General features: G+C 39.0%; 1 protein-coding gene across 1 annotated transcript in view; it reads right to left on the bottom strand.

Annotated features, from left to right (window-relative positions):
* The window catches only part of sbf2 (SET binding factor 2), a 97,595-nt gene that overhangs the window by 28,556 nt on the left and 41,250 nt on the right, over positions 1-27,789 (bottom strand). Inside the window, exons 4-17 of the mRNA XM_032519925.1 lie at positions 23,480-23,614; positions 22,964-23,074; positions 21,124-21,229; positions 17,632-17,764; positions 16,109-16,217; positions 15,505-15,618; positions 14,440-14,517; positions 14,069-14,182; positions 13,060-13,188; positions 12,702-12,800; positions 12,341-12,545; positions 11,601-11,710; positions 10,693-10,842; positions 3,952-4,020 (exon numbers count right to left, since the gene is read on the bottom strand). Coding sequence (XP_032375816.1) covers positions 3,952-4,020; positions 10,693-10,842; positions 11,601-11,710; positions 12,341-12,545; positions 12,702-12,800; positions 13,060-13,188; positions 14,069-14,182; positions 14,440-14,517; positions 15,505-15,618; positions 16,109-16,217; positions 17,632-17,764; positions 21,124-21,229; positions 22,964-23,074; positions 23,480-23,614 — 1,662 coding nt within the window. The remainder of the gene's footprint in view (positions 1-3,951; positions 4,021-10,692; positions 10,843-11,600; positions 11,711-12,340; positions 12,546-12,701; positions 12,801-13,059; positions 13,189-14,068; positions 14,183-14,439; positions 14,518-15,504; positions 15,619-16,108; positions 16,218-17,631; positions 17,765-21,123; positions 21,230-22,963; positions 23,075-23,479; positions 23,615-27,789) is intronic.

The raw sequence follows: 27,789 nt of genomic DNA, 5'->3' as shown, positions 1-27,789 counted from the left end.
CTCGTTTAAGTAATGCAATTCAAACAGCTGTGTTCAACTATCCATATTTATGACAGTAGTGTATAAGTAATTGCACTTTGACATTGTAGGGGCACCAAACCGCAACATTTACCACGCTGTTACGCAATATTGCTTTAATGGGAGTTTGTTTGGATTGACTGTTTTCTCCCGAGAAATACAGATGATTACACTAACGTTATCATCAAAGTAAATAAGCCTACTGATTTAAATTGAGTATGGGAATTAGGCCAGAAAAACAATGGATGAAATGACAAATGTGTTGTGGCTAGACATGTTTAGAAGAGAGGCTATATTGTGACCAACCTTGGCATTGGACTGTGGAACACAGGGTCTCAAGACTGACTGCCAGGAGGCCAGATTTTAAGGATGGAGCGGAACGAAACATGACAAATATAATAAAAACAAGTGAAGCCCTTTGACTAGTCTGGCAACATATTTCTGTCACAGGAGTGTGCTACATGTCTTGCGACAGATGTTGTGGGGGCGTGTGTGTTTGTGTGTTTTGGGAGGGGGGGTTTATGCATGATTTGGCTATGCTATCTATACTCTGCCTGGCTGTTCTGTTTTGACTGGTCAGATATGTGCAGGTCATTTTGACCGAGGTCATCTCTTCCCAATATGATAATACACAGAGACATCCACAAGACAGATGGGCAAGGAGGAGGACAAGGAAGCAGAGGAGAAAGGAGAGAACTAAAGTAGGAAGTGAAGATGAAGGCGAAGGAGGGAGTATGGCAGTATCAGACCCATCTGGCCGTGTGACTAGTGAAGAGCAGGAATGCAGAGTTGAAGGAGAAAGGTTGAAAAACAAGCACAAGGGGAGACAGAAAGAAGAAAATGCTGTATACAGGTCAAATAAATGAAGTTATCAGGATTTGGGACTTTTTTTATGAAATGTGGGACATGATCCCAAGTTTCACAGTATGATTGAATGCGGCCTCCAAACATCAACTGGACCTCTATACAGCATCACACATGTCAACTGTGTCTCTCAGAGACTGTTATCACTGAAGGGAGTGTATACTTGCATGTACATACAAGTGTTTTGGAAGAAATTATAGAATTCCTGAATTATCAGTCATTATCTCTGAAGAAGTCCTCTGTGGGAATGCATAACTGACCTGTACAAAATCCATCATTCATTCACTGTATGCAACGCCACGACTAAGTGTATTGTTAGGAAAACTACTTGCATCCTGAAACCATGAAAACTCTAACCATGTATTTTGTCTTTAGTCACTTAAAACAAACTAATAACTAAGTAACTAAATAAAACTAAGACTAATAAACAAACCCATCATGGCATCTATAAGCCATAACTGTGTAAAAACATGATGTACAAGTAAAATAAATGTTCCAAAACAAAGTAAACAAAACTATGGTAAGTCAAGAGCTGGACATTTCCAATATATACAAAGATTATGCAGTATGTCATTTTCCTCACGAGGGCATGGTGAACAGCAGTTTGACACAGCGAGCAGCCAAATCCCTCTTGAATAAACTACGGCTGAAAGAATGCTAAACGACCAGCTTTTTGGCTGTGGAAGTCATTTAGAATGGTGTTGCTGCTGTATCCAATCTGTTTTTCCCCGGTCAGTGGCATTTATTCTAGTGACACATTCAAAAGGAAGAAGACATCTCAGGTGGGGGCTCAAAGGACGGAATAACAGGTGGGGCCTCAAAGGACAGAATATGACGTCAATGACACCTGTTTATCTCCTGATAAACCCACCCCTCGCTAGATAATAAATGCCAGAGGAAATGTCCATGCAGATTAGAGAATCACAACTAAATGTAAAACTTCAACTCTAACAAAGAGCCACTGTGCAAAGATTGTGAGGCATTTGTATAAACTTTACCTACAGGTCCCACATGACACTCTCCGGGCATGATCTAGGCTAAAAGATATTTTGCAAATCAATCATGTGCGCACATTAAGCAAAAAAAATATGACTACTACTACTGATCAAAATGTGTAGATGCTTTAACATTGCCACCTCTGACTCAAACAAAGAATATCTAAAAGTAATTACCTTCAAAAGGGCAAATACCTCATCTGCTCCTGCTTATGATACTGGTTCAAAATTAATGTCATCATGCAGTTACTGTAAGTGGATCAGTGCAGGAAACACAGTTTTGAGCAGGTCAATGATTTGATTCACAGCACAAACTTGCTGACTCGGAAAATATAGTTTCCTAGTGGTATTGACAAGAAGCAGAGCCTTCCTTAATACAATGGAACAATGGCACTGCAGAACCATCGAGTCAAATAAAATAAGTCACATACACAACAAAGTTTACAACAGTGAGAAAAACCAGCCTTTCCTGGGGTTGCCATGTTCAATTGCTCTCACAATCTTTACAATGACTTTCAGGGTCTTGTCTGGTCAGATTCAAGGGCAGGTTGATCATTTACTGCATAAAGCATTTACAGCTATTTGTAGAACACATAGCTACTGTAATGGATAAGCAACAGTTGAGAGAACATGCAAGCAGTCTCTCAGGGATCGTTATATAAGTTTCATGTTAGGATAGCAATGGATGGCTGGTGAGGGGCCTCTGAAGGTTTGGATGGTTATATATGCTGCAATGTCATGGTACATTGTGTTCTTTTGCAAAACCAAGGCATCCCATTCATGTTACCAAACTTGTAAGGCTGCAATTTATAATACTTAACTTCCGACCATGTATGGCTCTAAATCCACACCCATGATGACAGCTGCTGGGATGTTCTATTTATTTTCTCACATTTTCACTGCATAATCCTTGCGCCACTAAACCAGAGATTACAGAATCATCTTGGCAGATGATCTCACTTTACTTTTCACCCTTTGGGTGACATCATTAATGAATTTTCAATACCGGTGGCCCTAAAGAACAACAACATACGGCTCATCTAAGTTACATCAACCTTTGGCACGTTAACTGGATGAGTCCATGGATAAGTCACGTGGTGGTCGAAAGCGAGCCAGGTCCCACTCCAGGCCATCAGGGTATGGCACTGGTACCCAACAAAATGCCAATGCGGACAGTTGTGTCTGTCCCCGTAGCAACAAGCAAGCAGCGGAGACATTGTGGTGAATAATGCAGCTACCCTGTTTTGATAATGTGGTTTTAAAACCAAAGGCCATGGCCCGTCCTCTATATTTTGCTATGGAGGTTTTAACATTCTGTCCCATGCATGCTCCAGGATCAGCAAAGGTATAAGGTTGATAAAGCTGTCCTCCCTCTGACTATTCTTGCTGACAACTTCCTCTATAGTGCAATAATTAGAGCCTGACTGGTACTGGTCGAGAGTTACAACAATTAGTATATAGGCAGATATTCCTTTTTTTTTTAATACAACACACACACTTTTGTTTTAAGAATTGGAAGCATGATAAGCTATGCAATCGAGACAGTGTTTCTAAATGATCTTAAACATCTTTGTACTGACATTTCTTGCTACATTTTGGGCTGACATGTACCCCAATGTTTTATCAGTCTATATTTTGTGACATCACAATGCAAAACACTTTATTGTAGATGTATTATCAGAAATACTGTTAACACTTCTTCTGCTATTTTTACGGAAATTGTTTCACTTTGGAAATCGAAGACAGACGTGTTTAAAGCCTCCATTGCAGAGGTAGTTGATAGCTTTCAGCCAGAAAGTCACGCTTCATTTTTTAAATGTAATTCATAAATACTACAAAAAGCTAAAAAAAATCCCATTCATCACAAATTTATTAGAGTGGTCAAACTGTGTGCATGGCTATAAACCACTTTAACATTTTTTTTTGTTTTTTGGTTGAATTGATCCTTAAATGATGCTTTTATACTGTACACTTTGACCAAGCAGTGGTTTGTATGCTCAATGATGAAAATATCAGAAGCAGAAGCGTTAAACTAAACACACATTCAGCCTTGTTTACAGTTAATTTTTCTTACCCTGTAAAAGGCCGTTGACAGGGGCAGCAGTGCAGCAGCCACCGTGTACTCCTCTGAGCTGGAGCAGTCCTGTGGGTCAAACAACAGGGGAGAAGTGAGAGCAGGGCAGCAAAAAGCAGGCAAGATGTTACTAAGCTTTGTTACTCATGTTACTTAACAACTTGTTTTCACTGGAGCCCCAAAAAAGAAGAAGTTTCCAACAGAGAGGTCACACAGTCTGGGACCAGAGGGGAAACACTCTCTGGAGGTCACCTAAAGAATAACCACTTTGTTACTGCAACACTATATATATTTTTGAAATAGTTTATGTATTGCTAAGATATAACAACACTTTATGTTGTTCATCACACAATTGATGCACTGCTGAAATCTTGCAGAGATGTGACCTGTTGAAAACACTAGGGGGCAAAGCATTTATTGTCAGTAAACGTAACTTCCTGTTCCATAAAGACATTCCTGTCCTGTTAAATGTTAGGGTGATGCAAAAAAAAAAACAAATAACATAAAAGAAGGTCTGCCAAAACCACAAACTCTGCTCCAATATTAGGACATATGCTTTCAGTTGGCTTACATAAACCCTGCCTTGACACAATTGTCAGAGCGCTCCAGCCTTCAATTCATTGGTAATTTAATGTTTTACATTCTTGACCTAGATTGCCATACAAGTCTCACTGAAGAAAAAGCATTGCATAAAATCCAGTCGTTTTGGCTATAACATGTTGTGTCCATTTATCAACAAGCCATGACTACCGAGAAAGCAAATTTAATTCTCTTTATTAATTCTGATCAGGGAATAGTTTAAAAAAATATTCCCTCCCTGACATTTACACACCACGCCAAAGTGTCTTTGTATTTGGGATTGTTTCAGGTCAAAGAGGCAGCACTTAATAGTGCTTTCAAGAGAAGGGTATTAAGATGAATAGTACATTAAGAGGCTTAGAACGGGGTACTTAAGGGCACAAACAAAACTTTTTTTGCAGTGATCGCAGAGAACAATGAGAACAGGAGAATAAGAGAAAAGGCCATGAGTTGGACTTAAAAGTACTTCACAGGAAATTGGTACTTATCTCTGGTAAGCTTTGTTGGGATTTATTTATTGAACACTGTAAATGAGAATGGCCAGAGGGAACTTGATTTAAGACCACGTACAAACAACAGCACTGATTCTGACTTGGTGCCGCACCTCATGACACAGTGGGAACTCATAATTACTGTATACTGTAAATAACACGCATTTCCCTATTTTTATGTGACGTGAAAATGCAAACTCACACAGATCAGAGTAGTTATTTTGGCAGGAGAGATTGGGAGAAGAAGGCTGCACTTTATGATCGAGGTCTGCGATGGGGGACTCTGGTACCGCCACACAGTGACGGAATGTAACAAAGTACATATACTTTGTTTCTGTACAAAGTTCTTTTTAACGTATCTGTACTTTACTTAAGTAGGATCAATAGTGCATACTTTTGACTTTTACTTTGTTACATTTTGCAGAAATGTATACTTTCTACTCCACTACATTTCTACAACGTTCCGTTACGTTATATTTTCAGATCAGTTTTTCTCCCCTGCCAAAACGTCTACCTGACGGTCACACGTTTGCAGTCCGCAGGGAAGCCTTCAGCAGCGGGTCCTGCACCGGGGGCAGTGTGTCCAGCTCCCGGTACTGCTTGCGATATATTGAATCCCACTACGGCCACGTTTTACTTTTACTTAAGTTAGGTTGTTATTGTGGTACTTCTACTTTCACTAAAGTAATTACGTCTCTGGTTATTTGTACTTTTACTTAAATACTGAGATTCAGTACTTCCTCCACCACTGCTGCCTCACAAGAATGTACAGAGGGGAGACAACGCAAAACAAGTTCCACAGCGACACATGAAAGACTGGACCCCCTGTCGACTAAGCAACATAGTTTGTGTTTTATTTTTCTTGTTGCTTGTGTTTTTCTTTGCAGTTATTTGGGCTGCGATAAAATGTTTGAGCTTGGAGCGGCACCAAAGCATTGTTTAACAGCATCCTTAACAATGCTGCAGGTCACAGGAGTTCATGGAGCCCAGTCAAAATAGAACAACAATTGGAAACACAGAGGCAGACAAGTGTGAATATTTAAGATATAAGCATTAATCCAAAAAGAAGAGTGAATTTCAGCGATGGATGTCATCAGTTGTTTAAAACAGAAACGTGTAAAGAAAGACATTTTTTTTTTTTAGCTCTGAAAAGGCGGAAGTCTTGCTTAAGAAAAGGAAGAAAAGAATGCTTTGCCCATAGGCTGCATCAACACATCATATTTCATATAAAGTAGACACTATCAGGTTTACTTAAGCCACACTTGTTATCACCAACAAACAACCTCCTTAGAAGTAGAAAGAGAAGGAGATGATGTATCTCCTGTTAGCAGACAGAGAGGCTAAGTGACAGCTCAAAAGCTTTGGAGGTCAACTAACAAAGAGAACAGATAAGCAGTATTATCTACATAAGGTCTGAGTAGTCGATCAGAGCTGTTTCTGGTCTATCAGCATCACATGAGGAGCTTGACAAAAGATAAAAGTATTGTATTTATGACTCAATCATTGTCATAGCTAAATAGAGCCAAATGATTCAGGGTGGGGAAATATGTATGCTTTATTTGGGAATTTAAAAAATGGAGGGAGAGGGGAGTGTATCCCAACATTTCTGTTTGCAAGGACACTGTGCTGTCTTCCTTCCCTCCTATTATTTTCTGTAAGCATCACCTCATTCTTAAAGCAGCAGGAGCTATAATGGCTATGATGACTAACACAGTTATTCTGTTTCAGGCACGTATACAGCTTGCAAAAACAAGAAGCACGATTGCGAGACAGAAACATTGGAGGATGTGAACAAACAGCAGCTTCCTGTGTGTTCCACAGAAGTTAGCACTTTCCAGGAAAGCTTTGAAATAAACTGACACATGCCATGTTTTTATGAACTTTTTGTGGCTACAGACACACAAAAAACGTATAAATTTAGAGGCTATTAATGGTAATTGTGGCATGAATCACTAATGAAGAGGTATAACCCAAATAGTTGACCTCTGTGCCGTCCAGACGAGCAACAAACAGAGATTCCATGGCGAAAGCATGAAATGTGAGTCGTGCCGATGTTTACCTGGTCATACTGTTACATGTTCCAGAGAAACAGTTAACTACATAGGAATGATACCCAGTTCAGCTTCCCAGTGGTAATGTTTCGTAGGGCAGTCCATCACGGCCACTGAGGCAAACAGAGTCCATGTTCTCAAAGCATAAGACAAACTTGTGATATAAATAATGTAAAAATGTAATCATCTATTTACTTTAAAGGAGATGTTCAAAGTGATGAAAGCACAGCAGGCAGCCTTAGAGGGGGGGACTGGGACTGGGGTACAGACACAGTTGGTATGCACTCCAGACGTGTCTGATAAAGTGCTTCTTACTCACCAACATCTGTGTGTAACGTGCGTTCTTGCACACTGATCCAGATCAGACGGTCAAGCTCATGCGGAACTCATGGACTCCATGCCGTTGCAGCCGCTTCCCATGGACCTCCCGCCCTAATCCCCTCTCATAGTAAACTGCCATTCAGAGTGTGTTTTTGAGCACCACCATGAGGCCCTTGGCCATGAGACAGAAGAGCGCAGAGGGCTCATAATCCTATCTGACAGGAAATGGTTGGGATGCCAGGATACATCCACAGCAGGACTCATTCCCCCACATGACTTGCGCAACGTTTACTTGTAAAAGCTGGAGCACTGACCAGTGCACACGAACACACACACAAAAATGTGCAATTAACTCAACTACCTTAATAGGGGTCGTTACTGTGTGTGATTCATGGCAGTAACAGCACAGATAAGGACTAGAACAGATGTTTAAACAGGAAAAAATGCGTCACTGTAACAGTATCAACTCATTCTAGAGAATGTAGACTCTTTTTTCCTCAATAAATTATAAAAAAAACTAAATAAGTGATAACAAGGTACAGTACCAACTGATTCAAATCTTTAGCCTGTTGTACATATTTATATTACATACCGTTTCATGCGGCTCTGCTTCCCTGCAAACACTGATTGGCCTCATAATGATAATGTCATTGAAAATCAATGTGTCACCTCAACATAGACGCCAGAAATCCTAATGGAGGCAATATGCTGTCATTGTACAAAGAGCAAAAGCAACATTTTTTGGAGAATAGGTCACCTTGGCTTTTTTTAGGCACCAAAAAATCTCACACACGCACACAGTAATATTATTTTGGGGTTCTTACGTGGCCTGGCGTTAAAAGTGTGTGCAGTATATGAAAGTAATTACTTGCCCAGCAATTTACTATTTATATTTCTTTTACAGCTCATCTGAGACAAATCCTTCACAACCAAGCTAAGACCAAGAAATGAAAGCCAAGCAAAAATGACTGGCTTTTCAATTTAAAAACAAACAAAACAATATTATCCCATGTTGCGATTAACAAAAGTGCACTTCTTCTATGACTAGGATCATGCATTTCATATTTATCTCCTTTTGGCATCCTTTGGGGAGGTATGCTGCATTGTTCATCATTTTGTTTTGAAGCTTATTTTGGGTCTAGATTTTAAACAATTCAAAAATAATGTATCCCTAATCTGTTCCAACACACAAAAAGATGCACTGCCTGGCTATCAATGAAATAGCATGCATCAATTTCGACTTTAAATATAATTGTCTTGACTAAAAACAACATGCAAAAGAGATGTGTGGTTTTATCCAAATATCTCGCCACTTTTTGGCTTTTGAACAAATGCACATTACAGACAAACTGTTTCCAGGAGCAGAGATAAGCTCTGTGCTTCTCTGACAGTAAAGACAGCCAGATATTATGCAGCATTAAAGGGATGATACAAAAAGCTTTTATTTTCACCTCTTCCTGCACATGTGGAAAGACATTAAAAATTACACTTTCAAATCAGTAGCCTTGCCAGGTAGACATTTTATTGGCCAATGTCAACAATTTTGCACTTAGCCTCATTTTGTCCCGTTGTATAAATGTGGAGCAAAAGACACGTCAAATGACCTTGCATGTCCCTGGCCCGGGCAGATGGTGGGATGAATTGGCTTTCCAGCATTTTGGGGGGTTGGCGTAGATTCCAGGGTGACTGGAATCTATAGTCCATAAAAGCTGCACTCTGTGAGGACTGCTTAAAATTATTAAAATCCCTGGAAGTGGCTGATTTAAGGCAGTAAAATATGAGGAACTACCAATAAAGACCCAGCTGCTCTGGTTGAGTGAAGCCTCACTCACTCTTTGTGAGGTACACAAAAACACATTATCTACTCACTTTGACAAGTAGCCGAGGCATGAGGGCATCAGAAAGAGATAAACATACTATCTGATAAACAACGAGCAGCATCGTAGTGGCTATGTCATACAACATACTAGCAGATGTTGTCCATAAAGACAGACTTTAGAATAAACTAAACTACGGCATAATTAATAATAATTACTGCATTGCGGTTTGTATGCCTCAGCACAGAAGATCTAAACAATCACCAATTTCAAGAGTAGAATCACCAATTCAGTATCCAACCGAATGTCTCCCCTTCTTTTCCTAAGTTATGGCGTTGTATAATGGCTAGAAAAGCATTTTTTCAGATATTTGTTTGGTCAAAATGTGGGTCAGGAAAATATTTTCAGGTCAGATCTGTTGAGCAAGCCTAAGAGGAAGATATCTAATAAACTTCACTGTTGTCTGCTGGCTAAGAAATGTTTTTGAATTGGGTGACTGGGTGGCCTATACATGGGGCACTTGCCGATATATAGAGGCTCAGTTTTCAACCCAGAGGCTGTGGGTTTGATTCCGACCTAGGGCACTTTCCTGCATGTCATTCCCCGTCTCTCACCTTTCATGTCTAAGCTGTCACAATCAAGGCCTAAATGCCAAGAAAAATAATCTTTTTTTTTTTGTTTATTATGTTTCTGTTCTATATAATATGTTCTACTCTTATAAGAACAACACAATAAATAACCACAACAGTTACGTCAAATTCCTGTTTGAATAACAAAATAAATTATATACAAAATCTAAAAAATGTCAGTTATTTAATCAGCAGATCAACATGTTGAAAACCACATAATTCATAATTTTGATTTCACAGTTACTAATGTATGTTGTAATGTCACTGAATATTGCATCATGTGTTTGGTTAGACAGATTTGTTTTGTAGTTGTTTTTATTAATCAACTGAATGTTCAGTCTACCAGATGTCATAAATGAACAGCACAATGTTCTCGAGCCCAAGGCAACATCTTCAAATTGATTGTTTTGTCCGATTTCCAGTCCAAAACCCAAAGCTATTACATTTACAACAATATAAAACAGAGACGTTCTGCAAATATTCACACTGAAGAAGCTGGAAACAATGGGTCGCCTGGATCACCTGATTGAGAATGCGCCCCATGTACAGAGGCTCAGTCCTTGTTGCAGCGGCCACGGGTTTGGGTCCAAACTGCGGCCCTTTGCTGCATGTATCCCCCCCCTCTCTCTCCCACTTTCCTTACTTAATCTGTCCTATCAATGAAGCCAATAAAAGCCAAACAAATAATCTTTAAAAAGAAGCTGGAAACAAGGAATGACTGCAACGTGTTGCTTGATAAATGACTTTAACAAAGTTTGATTATCAAAGTCGTTGAAAAAAAATCAAGACTTTTTAAAGTAATAGAAAACTCCTCCAGCAGAAAGGGTTAGAGACTTGTGTTGGCGTGACTTACCTGAAGGGCACAGTTCATCATACGAATGATGTAATCAAACTGTTGGTGGTCCAGTATGGCGCGATTCTGCTGAACGTGAAGACTTAGTTCCTCAGTCAGACACTGGCGAGCTGCCTTGCCTTTCAGTGCTCGCAGTGCAGCCGGAAGTGTCTGTTGAGGGAAAAGTTTTTAGAAGAAACAAAAAAGCCTCAAAGTAAAGTAACTGACCTGATAAGAGAGGTGGATTTCAGATCGAGAGAAGACATTTGACAATTTGTGAACGTTAAAAACAAATAGGAAACAACTTTGTTTCTTGAGATTTTCTGGCTTTTTAAGAAAGCAGGACCTTGCTTTATGATATATTGATAACCAACACAGTACTTCCAGCTACTGTGTTGTACATACATGCTGTATGTGAATGGCCATTTGGCAGCAAAGGATTTACAGGCTCATGGGGGATTCAGAGGATGCATGCTATGCATTTTTACAGAGATGCAGGCCAGGATTATACAACTCCTATATGAAGCCAGTGGGATACATAAAGTAACTGGTAACAATCCAATTTTAAACACATTGAATGCATTTTGGGTAGAATCCTATACACTGGGCCACAACAAAGGGCATCTTGGTGCAGTGTAGATACGCGTAGAGGCAAAACACAAGTGACAGGAACTGATTAACCTCTGTGTTACAACAGTAACTATTTATTAGCAATGTTAGCCACATTCAACATGGATTCAGAGTGTTTGATAACATGCCCTATTTATTTCTGTGTGTCAGCTAGGAGATATGAGGATAATGAAGGTGAGGAAAGATCTACAGTACAGTTCCATACGGTTTTCTGGGTGGGTGCAAAACAAAGCTACCCCCAGACAATGAGCTGGTTTAAAGGATGATGAGCTCCACTGATGAAAGATATTGGGCATCACCTTTTCAGTCTCCAGGGTCTTATTGTCAAAGACAAAGGAAATGCAGCTCCGCACCACCTCCAGCCTGCGAGCGCTGTTAAACACGGAGCCAATCTTACCCATTATGGGCACTGGAATATAGAAAGACAGAATATGAGAGGAATCACTGCAGGTTGAAACTACAATTGCAGCAAATATCAGAGCATTTTCACAAATCCAAGGTTGGTAGTATGTAGAAATACCATGGTTAACTTTCCTCTATTACCAGTGGCTAGAGCTCCCTAATTAGGCAAGCAGAAAAAACACCAAGTGAATTGTTTGACTTAAAACACACCCGGCACAGCACAAGGCCTGACGCAAGTTTGCTAGTTTAAGACCAACGCAGTTTTTGATTTCCCGTCCAGCGCCCATATCGTTTAATTAGCAAATCCACCTGCGCCCATGGAGGTGATCATCATCATCTCGTCATTGACCAGCAAAAACCTGGCTTAAGTCAACAGCACAGCAAATCATTGTTATTTTAACAGTGCATTAGTAAGATGTGCCTAGGCTTATGTACAGCGTGCGCACACACTATGCTTGTTCCACACACCACACACACAACACACACACACACACACACACACACACACACACACACACACACCACACACACACACACACACACACACACACACCACACACACACACACACTTCGCCTCAACAAGCCTCAACAAGACAGTATGCATTGTACATTACAGCATTTTAAAGTTGTCCATACCAACAGGTGGTCCGGCAGGTACTACACACTTCCTCTCAGGTCGTGTAGAAGAAGGTGCGCTGCTGTGTTTTGCCACACCCTCCTGTAGCATCTTCTCCACCTTTTCGTCATCCAGCACAGGGAAGGGTATCTGGTGCACCCGCAAGTGGGATCCCTCCGACGGCCGAGGCACTTTCTGGAATGCCATATGGGGGTTTGGGTTCTCCTACAGTACACCCACCAGGGAACCACATGTATTAATAGGATGCCCAGCTGTATATACAGCAAAAAAAGTGCACAGCACGCTAAAATTAGGACATATGTCCTATACGGTAATACGCCAAAACAACAGAGATGTAGTTGTAGTTGCATGAAGTCTTACATTTCGGTAAAGCTGCTCAGAGAATACCCTGATGTGCTTCTGCAGCTTGGCAGGGCTGACCTCTTCTTCCTTGAAGCTGTCAGTGTCTAAGGCCACCAGCTACAAAACACACAATAAAACAGTATACAGTTTATACACTATTAAAAGGGGTGAATGATCTAGTAAAATACATTCAAAAGTGCTCCTTGGCTATCATAACTGATAGTGTATCTTCCATATGTCACCAGTCCACATTAAAAACTATTTTATAGTCACTTTAGTGTAAAAAAAAATGTTTGTGTATGAGCTTCTCCACTTACAGCTAAAAAGCAAAAGGGTAATAAAGTTCAGCTTTAAGTGGAGCATCATGGTACAGTACCTCATCAAAGAGATCGCAGGCTCTGTAAGGCGGACCTCTCTCTGAGACAAAGCCAGCGAAGGCCATGCCATCCAAAACCTTGGTCAGAAAATCATTCTCAATGAGGCCTCGCTGGCCCAGGAAGGCAGTCTGGATAATGTCAGAATTAGAACAGTTACAATCCCACACAGATGGCAGCAATGTAATCTTGTTCATATGGATATGCTGCAGACTGAAAAACAAGCATAGTGATCACAGCCATGTTTAGAATAAGATTACAAAATGTGCAAAATATCTCTGCAAGGGGGCCTGAGACCGGCATCTTTAATTGTTGAAATCATGGATAAGTTCTTCAGCATGTACAAAAAAGGAAATAAATCAACTTATAAATGACTACATGCAAATTAATTTAATTTACTTTACGCATACTTATTTGTGCTTGTGGGCAGAAGAGATAAAACACAGTTCACACAAGCCTTCCCCCACTCAGCGATTCCAGGCGAATAAGCTGAGCGTGTTTATAATGTGATCCATGTGGGGTACTTTGAGGATGATGTGCTGAGGGGTTACCACGGAGACACCACAGACACGAACAAACAAAAAGCCCGGCACAAAACAAAAATGTAAACCTAATACGTTTCATATGGCTCTTGGCCGGGCTTTGCCCAAGGTTATGGGACTGTGTCCGAAGCTTGCATAAACAAAAAGATAGCATCACGGAAGAGTCATGGAGCTTCAAAAACACATTTGTAACAACACGCACAGTCACACATCCACACACAAATTTCTACATTTATATTTATTTATATTTATACAACCCTGACAGGTTTATCTTTCAGGTCTTTACACGTAATTCCACCCTCACTACTGGAATCCAGCTACAAAAATTCTTGGGAGTTATAAAAGAACAATATGTGTTTGCTGCGGAGCAATTACTAAAGGAGTTTAATCCAAGGTTGTGTAACAGAAAATAAGGTTTTTGCAAAATGTGAATGTTGTCACGGTGAATTCCATAATGTTGATATCTTACCTTGTGAAAGTGAATAACAGGTTCAGAATGGATGCGGATAAGCTGCAAGCAAGACCTGTAGCCCTGGAAGAGTTGTGCAAACAACCTGAGAAAGACAGACCTCACCTCCTTGTCCTGGAACATACACACACAAACACGACTCATCAAACAGCTATGCCACAAATGCAGTCTGATAAATTAATTAGGCAACATAGTTTTTTTTTCTTAAGGGTTATGGGTTACCGTCAGTTAGTGCCCTCACTCCTACACTAACCTTTTGGCGATAAGAGACTTTTTCTGATGAAGGCTATCATGTCGTCCTCCCACATGAGGACATATGCCTTCACCCGGAGGATCATGAATGAAGTCATGTAATACTGATGCTGACTTACCAATAACTTGAGGTTGGAGGGTGCAGTGCGAGGCGGAGGAAACGCATTGTCTGCTATCTCCAGATCAGGATGCAAAACCTACGAAGAACAAATTCATCTCCAGATGATTTTCTTTTCCTGATTTCACATATGCTTTTATGTGGAGTAAGTGAACATTTCTTGTGCACGATGCGTAACCAGATTAAATTCAGCATACCATAAAAAGTGTAACATAATTTAATAAAGAAATGAAAAAACATCAATTTTACAAGCAATCAGTGAGCATGTTGTATGGAGGATGGTAGCTGCCCGAATCAAAAATATATAAAAGACTTGATAAATCAATGATCCAAAAATAGTATAAAAAATAAATGCAAGTAATAATTAATTGATAAAATTAAGATTGAGCAAACTCTGAAAAGTTGACTCCTATGACACACTTTGAATAGCAGCCCCCTCATTTTCATAATAAAGAAGAAATTAATATGAACATGTATAAAGAAAATAATAAAATAAGCTGAGGGTAAAAAAATAGGGAGTGAAATGCAAAGACAAAAATACATAAATAAACAATTAAATATATAAACACATTTAAAAATGAATATATTTTAAAATAAATACAAAATAAATACAAAATACATAAATATATTTTAAAATTAATAAAAACAAATAAATGGGAAAATTCAGTAGGAAAGTAAATAAATAGGGAAAGTATTTACAATTAATGGCCTATTCATTTATTCATCAAGCATTTTCTTAATTTTTGGTCTTGGCAGCTTCCACCTTCCATACATTTGAGTATAAGAATCCAAGAATTAGTTTGTATGTATTAAAGTGTTTGTCTGTGTGAAATACAGACATGTCTATATGCTAAACCAGGACAAACTGTAATTTGTGTATTCAGTGTTCAAGTTGAATGATTTCATGAATAAATAATATTTTTCTTGCTCACTTTAAAAGCCATCAAAATATGATTATATAAATACTGTGGCTGCACCACAATGTGTGTGTGTGTGTGTGGTGTGTGTGTGTGTGTGTGTGTGTGTGTGTGTGTGTGTGTGTGTGAGTATGTATGTTTGTGCTTACCAGGGACAGGGAAGTCTGTGTTTGGTGTAACAGAGGTTCAGGGAGCAGGGACAAATGGATGCACTCAGGAATCTTTATTGTTCCTCCATCAAGGTCAGCAATAATAACATCTAGCTGATATACACACATAAAACACAGACAGGTCAGGTGTTCTGATTGCAGCGGGTGGGAGTAGTGTGAGGAAGGACACGTATGCCTGACGAGGTTAAGCCGAAACCAGTTAAATAAACATCTTGTTAAAGGGCAGATGACTTCATCTTTGTGTGTGTCTGTTTTTCCTTTTGTAATTTAACAACAACCAAATTTCCCTGCTGGGATTCAACAAAGGTGTATCCTATCTTATCGTATGAAAAACTTCTTAAGTTTAAAGGGCTTTTTAGATTAAAAAAAAAAAACTCTTGTCAGTAGAAAATCAAAAATCTAATGCATATTTTAGTTAATATTGAAAATATATTGCATCCTGACATTTAGTATATAAAAACACAGTCTAAAGACTACAATACTTGTTAATGAAGTGTTTGACAGCATTCAACAATGTATGATCTTCTAGTTCTGCATGAAAGTAAGAGAGATTGATGGATGCCTCTGACACATCTGCACTTACCAAATCCTGGATTTCAGTCTGAAACATGGAGTGCACTCCGATGATGAAGGGGGTGGGTGAGCTCAACACCTCCAGCAGCCGCGAAGGCAGAATAGGGATGTATGGGTAACTAAACACAGGAGAGGACATACCAGTAAGTACACATAGTTGGTACAATAAGACTAGGAAGACAAATGGGGAAGAATTGAGAAAGCCTAAAATATACTTTCCTGTGTTTAAGTGTACATTGTCATGAAAGTAAAACTCAAATGACTAAACTTAAAAAGATGGCATTAAAGATAAAAACTGCGCCTGCCACGTGACATTCTTAAATCTTGCAATGATTTCCTTTAAAAGTTCTGGAAATTGACACCATTATCATCATCTACAAGAAACTATGGCTGCGCAAAATGGACGTTAGAATTACATCAATACTGATATATAACATAATGATAGAGTAACTTTTGTTTGCGTAACAAAATGTTAAAAAAAAAAAGAGTCAATAATGAGGAAATCGAAACAAAAAAACAAAATAAATAATGATTGAATGATTGCCAAACTGGTAGAGGGATTTATAGCTTATTTTACTACAACAGTCCACATACATCTGTGGTACTTATACAGCAGCAACCTTTAAAACAACAAAATACTATCTCAATGCATATATGTCACATTTTGTCTGCCACCATTTATTCTCCTGTTTAGTTGTTTGTCATGTATTCAATAAATGAATACATGAACAAGGAACTAAGGCTGTAGTCACACCAAATCAGGCGTTGGGGCAAAAACACCAGTCTTCCCATACAATACATTTGAATATAGAACAAAATCAACATTTCTGCAACCCGATGTCACACTGTGTTGGCCAATCACCTAGTCTATATCCTGGATTGGTTTAAAGCACCGCCAATAAACCAGAGCACATTTCCTCCCATCCCCAAATGCTATGTGGAGTAGCCAGACCCTCCTCCAGTGCACTTTGGAAAAGGGTCAGGCAAAGCGGGACTAATGGCATTCAGACGAAAAACCATAGAGCTTAACTTTATGTTTCATGTGTTGCCATTCAATTTGGCCTTGTACACCAGTCAAAAATCTCTCGCATCCTTGTCAGTTTTTTAATCTGTTGATGCTGACAGACAATAACATGTAGGATCTGGCATACTAGCATGGTTAAATGCTAGCATCATGGGGAACGTGGTTTGCAGTCATTTATTAAAATTACTTCTTCTAAAATTCACTCAAAAATCTATTACAGTGGGTCACAGGATGTGAACCACTGCACAGGTAAAAGGCACTTTTAGTAGAAGTGAATCCTGAAAAGTGAGTGTAAAAGTCCTTTGAGGTTAGTAAAAAAGGTTGAATTTTGCTAAATGTTTCAATAGTAAACATTTTCAGCAGATATACCTGTTTATACAACTGAATACAATGATGAACAAAGTTAATTATCAGTCGAATCGTAAACCATGAAAGTCACAGCACCAGCTGAGTTGTTAGTGGAAATTCACATGAGTCTATTCTGTCGTTGGGGTCAAACATACGCTTACCTGTATTTCAGGGGAAACATGAGGGCTTCCAGGGCGCGACACGCCTCTTCAAGCCTCTGGTAACTGGTGGAGTGGAACAAAACCTTGTGTTCAGTCAGAACCGCACAAAACAGGCTTAGAACATTTTGGATTCCTGTAACGAGAAAGCAACGGAGAACAAAAAACAATGAGGTATTTGTTGGAATGTGACTGCCACATTTTTCCAGCTCATTCATCAAACATTCGTGGCTATTTGTTGAGATTTTTCAAACTTCAAACTGATTAGATCACACAATATTCATTTGGAAGTTCCGTTTGTATCCATAACAGCTTTTGGACTGATTACTGCAATTTAAAACATACAACATTCTGCGGAATAGTTCTTGTAATTTTTGCAGTGCTCTGCAGACCAACCATATCAATCTTAATATAGAAGGTTGTAGCGCTACATAAGAATTGCATGGCATTGTTTGTGTTCTAATCTCATTTTGAAAATAGGTCTGGTGCAGCATCATTTCAAAACCTGTGGAGCCAACCAAATCTGAATTTAATTGTCAACATGAAAGGCCATGTTTTAGACCGCTGCCTATGCAGCACCAAAAAGGTCGCGCTATGTTGGCTCTTTGGTGAAGAAGAAGCCTGAAACTATAGTGGAAACTTAAGAGAGCATCACTTTGGTAGTGAGTTTTCCATGGCTCGGGGCAAATATGAGGCATGTCATATTGAAAAGTTTATGTAATTTAGTAAATTCCTACAACTTACTTCTTCTTACTTCAGTTGTCTTCATTTGCATTAAACCAATATTAGTGTGATCCTCCATCAATCACAACAACTGCAATAATAACAGTTTGAATAACTACTCATAATCTGCAATCTGTCCACTGCTTTTTAAGCCATGGAACCTGCTTGCTCATGACAAAGACAATACATTTCCACAACCAAATAGGTCAGTTTATGTCAAACACTTAATATAAAACTAAACGAAAACTCATCTCAAAAACAAAGGAAACTACACACGCTCACACAGTATACAGTAAATAATATTGTATTTCAAATACCAATGTGACAATCAGGAAGAATTCTAAGTTTACAGTTCCTGTTATTGTTTCCTATCAAGCAACTGACAGACCAATTCATCACACATTGGACTGATAAAGAGAGAGGAAAACTGGCAGACATATCAGCGCCACTGGGGGCGCTGGTTTTGGATGTTTGACTGCCTGAGTACAACACTTCAGGTATAAACAGGAAACTGAACATGAGCCTCAACAAAATCTGAGTTTTAAGGTAAATAGGCTCATTAAACCAAATGAGTTGTTTTATCTTTTATACCCATGGTGAGTGTACATTCTGTAAAGTGTGCCTCGCTTAAATTACTGAGGCTTCATAAACACATCTCAGGTTCAGGCGTTTACTTATCTTTTGAAAACAGCAACGTGCTTCCGAGCCCAAAATAAATTAGGTGACAGCAACATCCCCGGACAACAGAGGAGACAAAGGCAACAAACAACAAACAACAGGGCTGTTGATGGCCGGTTTTATCTTGCCCCCGGGGGGATGTACTTCCCGTCCAGTGTGACATGTTTAACGCACATTCCTCTCTGGTGACTCGGGTGACCTGTGAACTCAGAATAATGTGTCGACCTGACGGCTACAAGCAAATCCTTAAATGGACATGAGAATGACCTAATATAGTAAGTGGAAATAAAGTACATGTTTCTCTAATTTACAATAAGCGGATTATCTGATTTATGATATTTACCTTCCTGTCAGAATGCAGGGAAATCAGTTTTAAGGGCAGGGGAATGATTAACATCTAACTGTCACTTTCACTCTGTATGCCATGACAACTTGACTCTCAATCAGAGATTCCTATATATATTTTTGTCCGGCTACACATTTCAAAAGAAATATTTTATGAATAGTTAGTCAATGTGGGATTAAGGACTGAAAGATAACGATACACTTTTTTCTGGTATTATCAAAGATAGACTGAACCATTGAATATCTATAGCCTTACATTAACCCTCTGCAGTAAATAAATACGGTTATTTGCTTGCCAAGAGTTAAATGAAAAGAATGATACCACTGTCAGGTTTGTTCGCTTAATGTACAGTTAAGCTTACAGCTAGGAGACAGTTAGCATAGCTTAGCCTACAAACAGGGAAACAGCTAGCCTGGCTCTGACCAAAAGGTTAAAAAATGAGAAATAAAACAAAATCTGCATAGCATTAATTAAGAGTTTTTTTTTAACAATGTAACGTATTGAGCACCTTTCTAACACACATTTATAGTGGCCTTGTAGCCCTTTCAAGGACAAAAAGCGCTCCATGCCGTACGCTGAACTGATTAATGGATTAGTGAGGACTGAGAGGCCATGGCTGGGTATTGTGTCAAGATTGCTGTTTTGTGTATCCAGATTGGCTACAAATGCATGACTTCCACATAACCCTGATCGCATGTGTATCGTGCAAGTACCCCCCAATGTGCATGTTCACCACTTTGTCCAAACAATTAGAGTTTGTGGTGTTAATACACTCAGGAAATGAAATCCACTCTGTTTTTGAATCACATTCTTCTAATCAAACGAGGATACATGAGAGCCAACTTTCCATTACAAATCAAATTTCAGGTGAATTATATTTAATTTCACACTCCACTCTAACAGATGTACAAAAGTCGGACAAAACCCAACTCTTTTAAAATGACCTGAAAATGTACAAATGTTATGCTTATTGCTTGACGTATGGCAAACTGTCTTTTTTAAAGGCTGAAAAAAGTGCTAGGTAGCCTAGTCAAAATTGATGGGACAATGCGAAAACCATATAAACATATAATAACCTCAGACAAATTTAGTGTAGAATTAATCCAAGTCCTTAATGGATCATTGCTAAACTCTCTTGATTGCTAATCACGTGGTGGTAAACTCCAGCACTGTAGAACTTTCACAAGTAGAATGGAACCTCTAAAAATCTGAAAGGATCAAGACTGAACGGATGTGAAATGTGTCACACACAAGCTGCTGCTACTTAATTGAAACTGCCTAAGACGATGATGCCACTAATATGATTTAGACAAATGTTCTTTAAGTGTCAGAACTGTGAGATAATAACCTATAAAACCTAAATGGGATATTATGTAGAGGTGACAACCTGCAACAGCAAACAATTGGTCATTCAATACACTTTACTGCAGGATTCCTATTCATAACAAACTAATGATGGGGCAGAGATACAATTATACAGTCACTAACAAGTCATGGTCTGACTCAATAAGTTGAGTCAATTTTTTACTCCTCGACGCAGCGGGCTGGGGTTTGACTCCGACCCACGGCCCTTTGTTTCATGTCATTCCCCCTCTCTCTCCTCTGTCATTAAAGGCCTAAAATGCCCAATGAAATATTCTTTGGAAAAATTAAAATAAAATAAGACTCATCCTGTCTCATGATTACTAGTTAGTAGTTAAAAAGTAGTTAGTAGTTTAAAAGTAGTTAGTCAAAGAGCCCGAACCCACCCAGCTGCTGGAAGAGCAGAGCAACACTTTTACATGTGACAGGCAACGTGTCGTTCAGAGGCGTCTGGATGAGCTGCCGGTCACCTGCTCCCAGGCTAAACAACTTCTGTAAAGAAAAGCAGAAGTTGAAAATGTCAGAAAACAGTCATGGAAAATGTCTGCCGCCATCAGGTCTAAAGGGCCGAGCAGTACTACAACTGACGTCATCCATTAAGATTTAAAGCTGAGTGTACTGTGGCTGCATCAAATAAAGAAGACACATGCTATTTAGTGTACACTAACACTACAGCTGTGGGACCGAATTAGCCATTTGAATGTTTGTTCTTCATTGAACAAAGAAAACCTCAATTACATGTTCACCAGATATAACTGGCATAGCGCACAGCTGCAATTATATTACAGATTGCTTTAAAAAGATTTGTGCTTAAAACAAATACCCATATTGTGTATCTGCTGCTGAAATGTGCATTTACTGACTAATCAAGTCAAATGTGTGATGCAACAATTGCTTGGGATATCAAAGTCTTCTGAATGGTTTGTGATTTACATCACAGCATGTTGGGAGGGGTAAATAGAGTTGGCTGGTAGAGACATTTAAGATGTAGAAAATAAAAGTGAAGTTCTTCAGTCAAGTGAAAATACCGTATACCCATGTATACATATTCAATTCAATTCTATTTATAGTATCAATTCATAACAAGAGTTATCTCAAGACACTTTACAGATAGAGTAGGTCTAGACCACACTCCAGAAATTACAAGGACCCAACAGCTCTAGTAGTTTCCTCCATACACATACTAGTGCTATCAAACGATTACAATATTTAATTGCGATTATTTGCATTAATGTCATAGTTAACTCACAAGTAATCACACATTTTATCTATTCTAAATGTCCCTTGATTTCTTTTTGTCTCATTACTCTTTCTCATTTTAATGCTCTTATCAACATGGAAAAGTGTATCGGCTTGCTTTTTTAAATTGAAAACAACATTGGCTTATAGCCTACTGTAGTGTTCGATTTCCCACGTAACATTCTCACTTGGAGCAACAACAAAAAAAGCACAATGTTACACTCCATCAATAAAAGATTGAAAAAAATACTTTGACGAGGGGGCGGAGAATTCACATCAGCTGTATGCTTGGTCATCAAGTTGTATTTCAGACTGGACGTGCTGCGATGATAGCCCATTTCGGCGTCTCACGCTCGCCATCCACTCAACGTAACGTTACTTCTCTTTGGCCAGCTCGCAAGCCCAAACAAGTGTGTGCATTGTGCCTGTTGTTTTGTTTCCGGTCTAGCTAGATCCGGTGTGGTGTTGTAGTTTTTCCTAACGTTATTAGTTGTTGCAACAGCATGTTCATAAAATTACAAAGTTTGCTAGGCCCAAAAAAAAAACATTAATCTTGCGATAAAAAAATTGACTGTTAAAATGGGTTCGCGTTAACGTCTTTAATAACACGTTTAATTGACAGCTCTAATACATCCCCAGATGTTTACCAGGTTCTGTTTTGACAAATGGGTCTGTTCCACTGCTGAGGGTCTGCTTAATGGCGTACATGGGGACTTGGGATTTCAAGTGGTGTCTTGCTGGGAAATGGGTCTGATTCTTACCTTTAACAGCTTATTAGCCATTGTTTAAAATAAAGTGTGATTTTTACCTGAGCACTGCCTGAGTGGTAGTTGTGAAAATACAGTAATGTTCCCAAACTGATTGAGATACATTTTGGCTCCAGGCTGTGTTTCAAAGGTGTAAGTAACCTGTTGCCTGCTTCACCGCTGACTGGATGTCTTACCAATTATGGTACTTTGGACATGCTTTGCTTCAGTGAAGACTTACCTGGGATCCACCAGCAACAGGCACCTGGAAGGTAAAGAGGCTAGCCACCAGACCCTCTAAAGGAAAATTTAGGCTATCGATGTGCACTGTGTAGATTAGACCCAAACACCCCTAAAACGATGGGAAATAAAAAAAAAAGACATTATACATGGACACAAACAGAGAATAACTTCTTTATATTGTCATCAATGTAACAGCTAATGGTTTAACATGTAGGTAATGTCTAATCACACCAACATACATGTTGAAACAGAAGAACCTATTTACATGAATAGCCTGAGTCTGCAAAACCTGTGATTAACTCAGTCTGTGAAGAAAAGATCAGAGGTGCTCATGTTTCTATGTCTCATTTACTTCACTGATTTTTGGGCTTAGATTTAAGCAAACTATTTTGCAGACAGTACAAAGCAGATAAGCCTCATCTTAGAGATGAAGAAAGCGCTGATTTAATAAAAATTTGGAGTAAATATAGAAAAATATTTGAATCAAGATTTAATCATATGTTGTTTTTATTACCCGGAATATTTCGGGATAATCCAGCCTGGACACGAGAATGAGACTTTTTGGTGCAAACACTTGAGCTGGTTGGATCAGACCATCCTCCTCTGCCTCCTCATCGTCATCTCCATCAGCCTCAATACTCTTTGATCCCTGAAACATAAAAAAAAAAAAGTTCAACAGAAAAGAAACAAAAGGGTTCAACACAGTGCGATGGATTACAGACTATGAAATGTACTTTAGTATAGCATGCCAGCACCACTGAGCTCCTAGTTGAGCTTGTAAATACATCATGTGCCTCAAAGTCATTACATTGTTCAGTATGTCTGTGGCATGCACCTAACATCGTATGTGTTATTTAAGAAAACTACTGATGTGCTTCCACATAAAGAGTGTTTAATGGAATTATATAATACTGAGAAATCATGGCTCAAAATTAACTTTTCTGTTTACCCCCCAAATGGCTAGTGAATGTTCAAATTTTACCAGTCACTCAATAGATTCCCATTGTTTTTTGTGTGCTTGTGAGTGATGCAAATCTACCAGCCACTTAGTCAGAAATATTTTACCAGCACTTGGCTGGTAAATGGTGCTCATTTTGAACTCTGTGAATGCTAATATTTAGTTTGATGAACTGAATTGCATATAAGTTTATGGATGGACACACAATTTCTGAAATACTTTTCCATTTACATTTGAGGAGTGAATCCTGAAATAGGTTTCAAAGTGGAAAGTAAATGTATATCATTCTACAAAACTAAAATAGCCAGGATAAAACTCCTGCATTGGACAAAGTCGTAGCATCAACCCCAAAAAAAATCTTTAAAATACTCCTTTGTCTCCAGAGAGGAGACACACATTTATGAAAGTTTCGACTATTACTGTAACTCTCCTCTTTCCATATCTGTTCCTATTCAGCACAGCTGCTCATCCCACTGAAGCCATTAAATAAAACAGATTTTCTTAAATTATAATGAAGAATGAAAAAAATATTTTGCCTACAAAGAGACAAAATCATGAGTGGATTTTCTTAGAGATGAGTCAAAAGGAGTTTAGGAGATTAATGTTGCTTTCCTCCCAGAGTCACATTCTAACACTTCAAATGCAAAAACATCAGAGACATACACAACAATACCAAAGATGCTAACAAACGCACAGTGTTTATTATTCAGATGTTTAGCAAGATATATAATTTACAGTTAGCCAAACTTAGCCATTGAAACAATATTCTTTATTGTAAATCACAAAACGTCTTAAAACCCCTTTGACCCTGAACTTGGTTGAACACACACACATACTCTACAGCAGGGGTCTTTTTTTTTTGAGCCAAGGACCCTTTATCTGAGAGGGAGATGGAGAAGGGACCCCTTACTGCATATTTTTATAAAATTAAGTTGCGTATTTAACTTAGCCTACAATAAAAGCCTAAAGCCTTAATACATACAATTTTAGTGCATATAAAACAAAGCTATAAAAATAATTGTTGGTATGGTTTTATAAATCATGTTTTAATGTTAAAATACACTAACAGTAAATCCTTAGGATTAACTGTATCTGTGGATCTTAGTGACCAACTTACGTATGGGCCAGTGAGGCAACTATTACATTTATTTTTTGCAAGTTAGACAGTGTGCAAGAGTTTCTTTGCAACTTTTGACCTACTCATCCCCCTCCAATGCACCCATTTTTTACGTTATAGATTATATTTATCTGTACTGAAAAAACTTTAAAAATAAATAAATAATAATCGGTCTGAAGACGCAAATATTTAGGGTATCCGTGTAGCCAGTGGATATCCAGGCCAAGACTTCATCTTCTGTGCGCGGGTCATTATATACAGTACAATTAGCAACCAGATCCAGGTGCAGACTACATTTTGGCAAATCTCTATAAACAGATATCTGTATATGAATGCAGATAAATAAAACAAAGCTAATAAAAAGCTTAATCATCGTCAAATGGTAGCCGATGGGTTCCGAGATTGCATTTCAGTCAATGTGTTCTGCATTTTTTGCTCTCCGTACGAACTGTTTACCTGCATGCAACGTAAGCCCCCTCAAACGTGATTGGTCAATACTAAATCGGACTACATGTCGGAAACCATGCTTTCAATACTAAAATATGTTCCAGCTGCCTACAGACTCAGCAGATATTGGTTTTAAAAAATTATGTAGTGCCAAAAGTCAAGCATTATGATTGCACATTTTACTACAAGTCAAATTAAATGAAGACTATAAGGCAATTAAACATGTTATCTACTTTTCCCCAAAATTAGAACGAGCTTGTTTTGCAAGTAACAGCCTCAATCTGGTTCTAGTTGTCTATATCATGGATCCATGAGCCCTATCAGAACACTGATACTCCAACCTTTCTGTGCTCATTCCTAACTAAAGCCCTTATCCCAATCTAGTATATTTCTCCAGGCAGTGAAAACATGCCAGAAGGGCTTCAGTATCTCAGGAACAAGGAGGATGGGATTAAAATATCCCATTCAGATAGGGGGCACATTTCAAAAATTATTCTAAGGATTTAGTTTAATTATTAGACAAAATACATTCCTCTGCTGCCTGTCTGGACTCTCCCTGGAATCCAACTGAGTAGAGAGGGATAAGAGTAAAGAATTTTAAAGCATCCTCACGTTTCAAGATCTCCAGTGTGATCTCCAGGAAGGAGTGTTTATAATTGCAGGAACATGATGTCTGGACGAGACCAAATATAGCCTAATCTAATAATCAACAAGGCTGACAAAAACAGGTAGTTTATCAAATTCAAAAGTCTTTTGAAACAAGCAAAGATTTCAATTAATCTTAATAAAAACCAAAAACATTACCTAAACAAAACTTTAGGCCCAGGGGCGTCTTGTTAGCTCACATGGTTGAGCGTGCACCCCATGTGTAGGCTCTTCAAAAGAAACCCCATAACACTTTATAACTGGACTATTTTGGGTTATTTTCTCTACTTGATGTGACATTTGCCCCAAATATTCCTCTGATAATGCCATGAAAAAATATGCCCAGTTGTTTGCACAACTGGGTGACTGCCTTCCACATGCAAAAGGATATGAAGTCACAGCGGGCCGAGTGACAGGAGTCATTTAAGGCCTCTAACAAAGAAAAACACAGTGAAACACTTAGCCTGGTATTCTGTGGGCGTTTGACAGGGAGAGTCATTAACAAGATCATTCACAAGTATAAAAATGATCTCTCCCAAACAAATCTGTTGCAATCAATAATTTATGGGGATTTGGAACATTTGGGCCGTGACCAATAATGTGCAATCAAACACAATCTTGTATGCATGAGTAAATCAAATAAGAAGTGCTGGAGGGGAGCACAATCCCATCCTCTGCTTTATAACAGAATCGTCTGCTGCTCTACTGAACTCTCTCCCCGAGAAACTGGAACAGTGACAGGACGTCATCATTCGCAAAGTCATAGAAACCAAGTAAACAACAGGGGTAGTACTTCTTTTCACTCAATCTTAGGCAAAGTGACAAACAGCAGAGAAAGCCGCGACATGAAATCCGCACTCACGCGGGTCCCATGAAATATGACTACATGCTACAGTTTATTGGAAATAGCATTGTGGACACTGAATTTGATGAATAATTTTCTGTTCATCAGACCCCAGATAAGACAAGAAGCTAATGTTAGTGAACGCTGCGGCCCCTCTGCCTCCCCGCTGCAGGAGACGCTGTATTTTTCCGACACGCTGTATTAACGTTAGCTACTATTTTAAAGAATGTTTTCCAGGTTAGTGGGTGTGCATACTGCTCAAAACCAACACCTAGCTACGTTGAAAAAAAAACACCATTTAAAACAAAATTTTTCAGCTGCATTTTCTTTTTCTGCTCTCCTCCGTCTCTCTGTCACTCTAAACACACACATACACAGCCCCTTCCTTCCATGCACACATCATGTCCATGAAATCAGTGCTACCAACTTAGCGACTTTGTTGCTAGATGAAGCAACTTTTCATACCCGCTTAGAAACTTTTTTTTTTTTGTAAACTAAAGTGACTAGTGACAAATCTGGCTACTTTCGGTAGAAAAGACAACAACTTTCTGTAAAAAAAACTCACCAGCATTGTCTAGCGAGCACGCCGCCAAAACAGTTACCTCTCTCTTAATCGGTTTTGTAAGGAGGAGAGGAGCTTCCCCTCCCCTCCCCTCCCCTCTCTCCTTATGTGCGGCAGCACTGCACACAGTGCGCAGGCAGGTAGAGAGGGGAGAAGGGACAGGGTGCTGGGGCTGGTGTAGGTAGGAGAGACAGCAGGAAGCAACAGGAGAAAGACTCAGCTGAGCTGGCCTGGCCTTAGTCAAGCCAGCC

Source organism: Etheostoma spectabile, chromosome 1 (genome assembly GCF_008692095.1).
Source record: "Etheostoma spectabile isolate EspeVRDwgs_2016 chromosome 1, UIUC_Espe_1.0, whole genome shotgun sequence".
NCBI lineage: Eukaryota > Metazoa > Chordata > Actinopteri > Perciformes > Percidae > Etheostoma > Etheostoma spectabile.
Note: the sequence above shows the minus strand (reverse complement) of the source record. Positions and strands in the feature narration are given on the sequence as shown.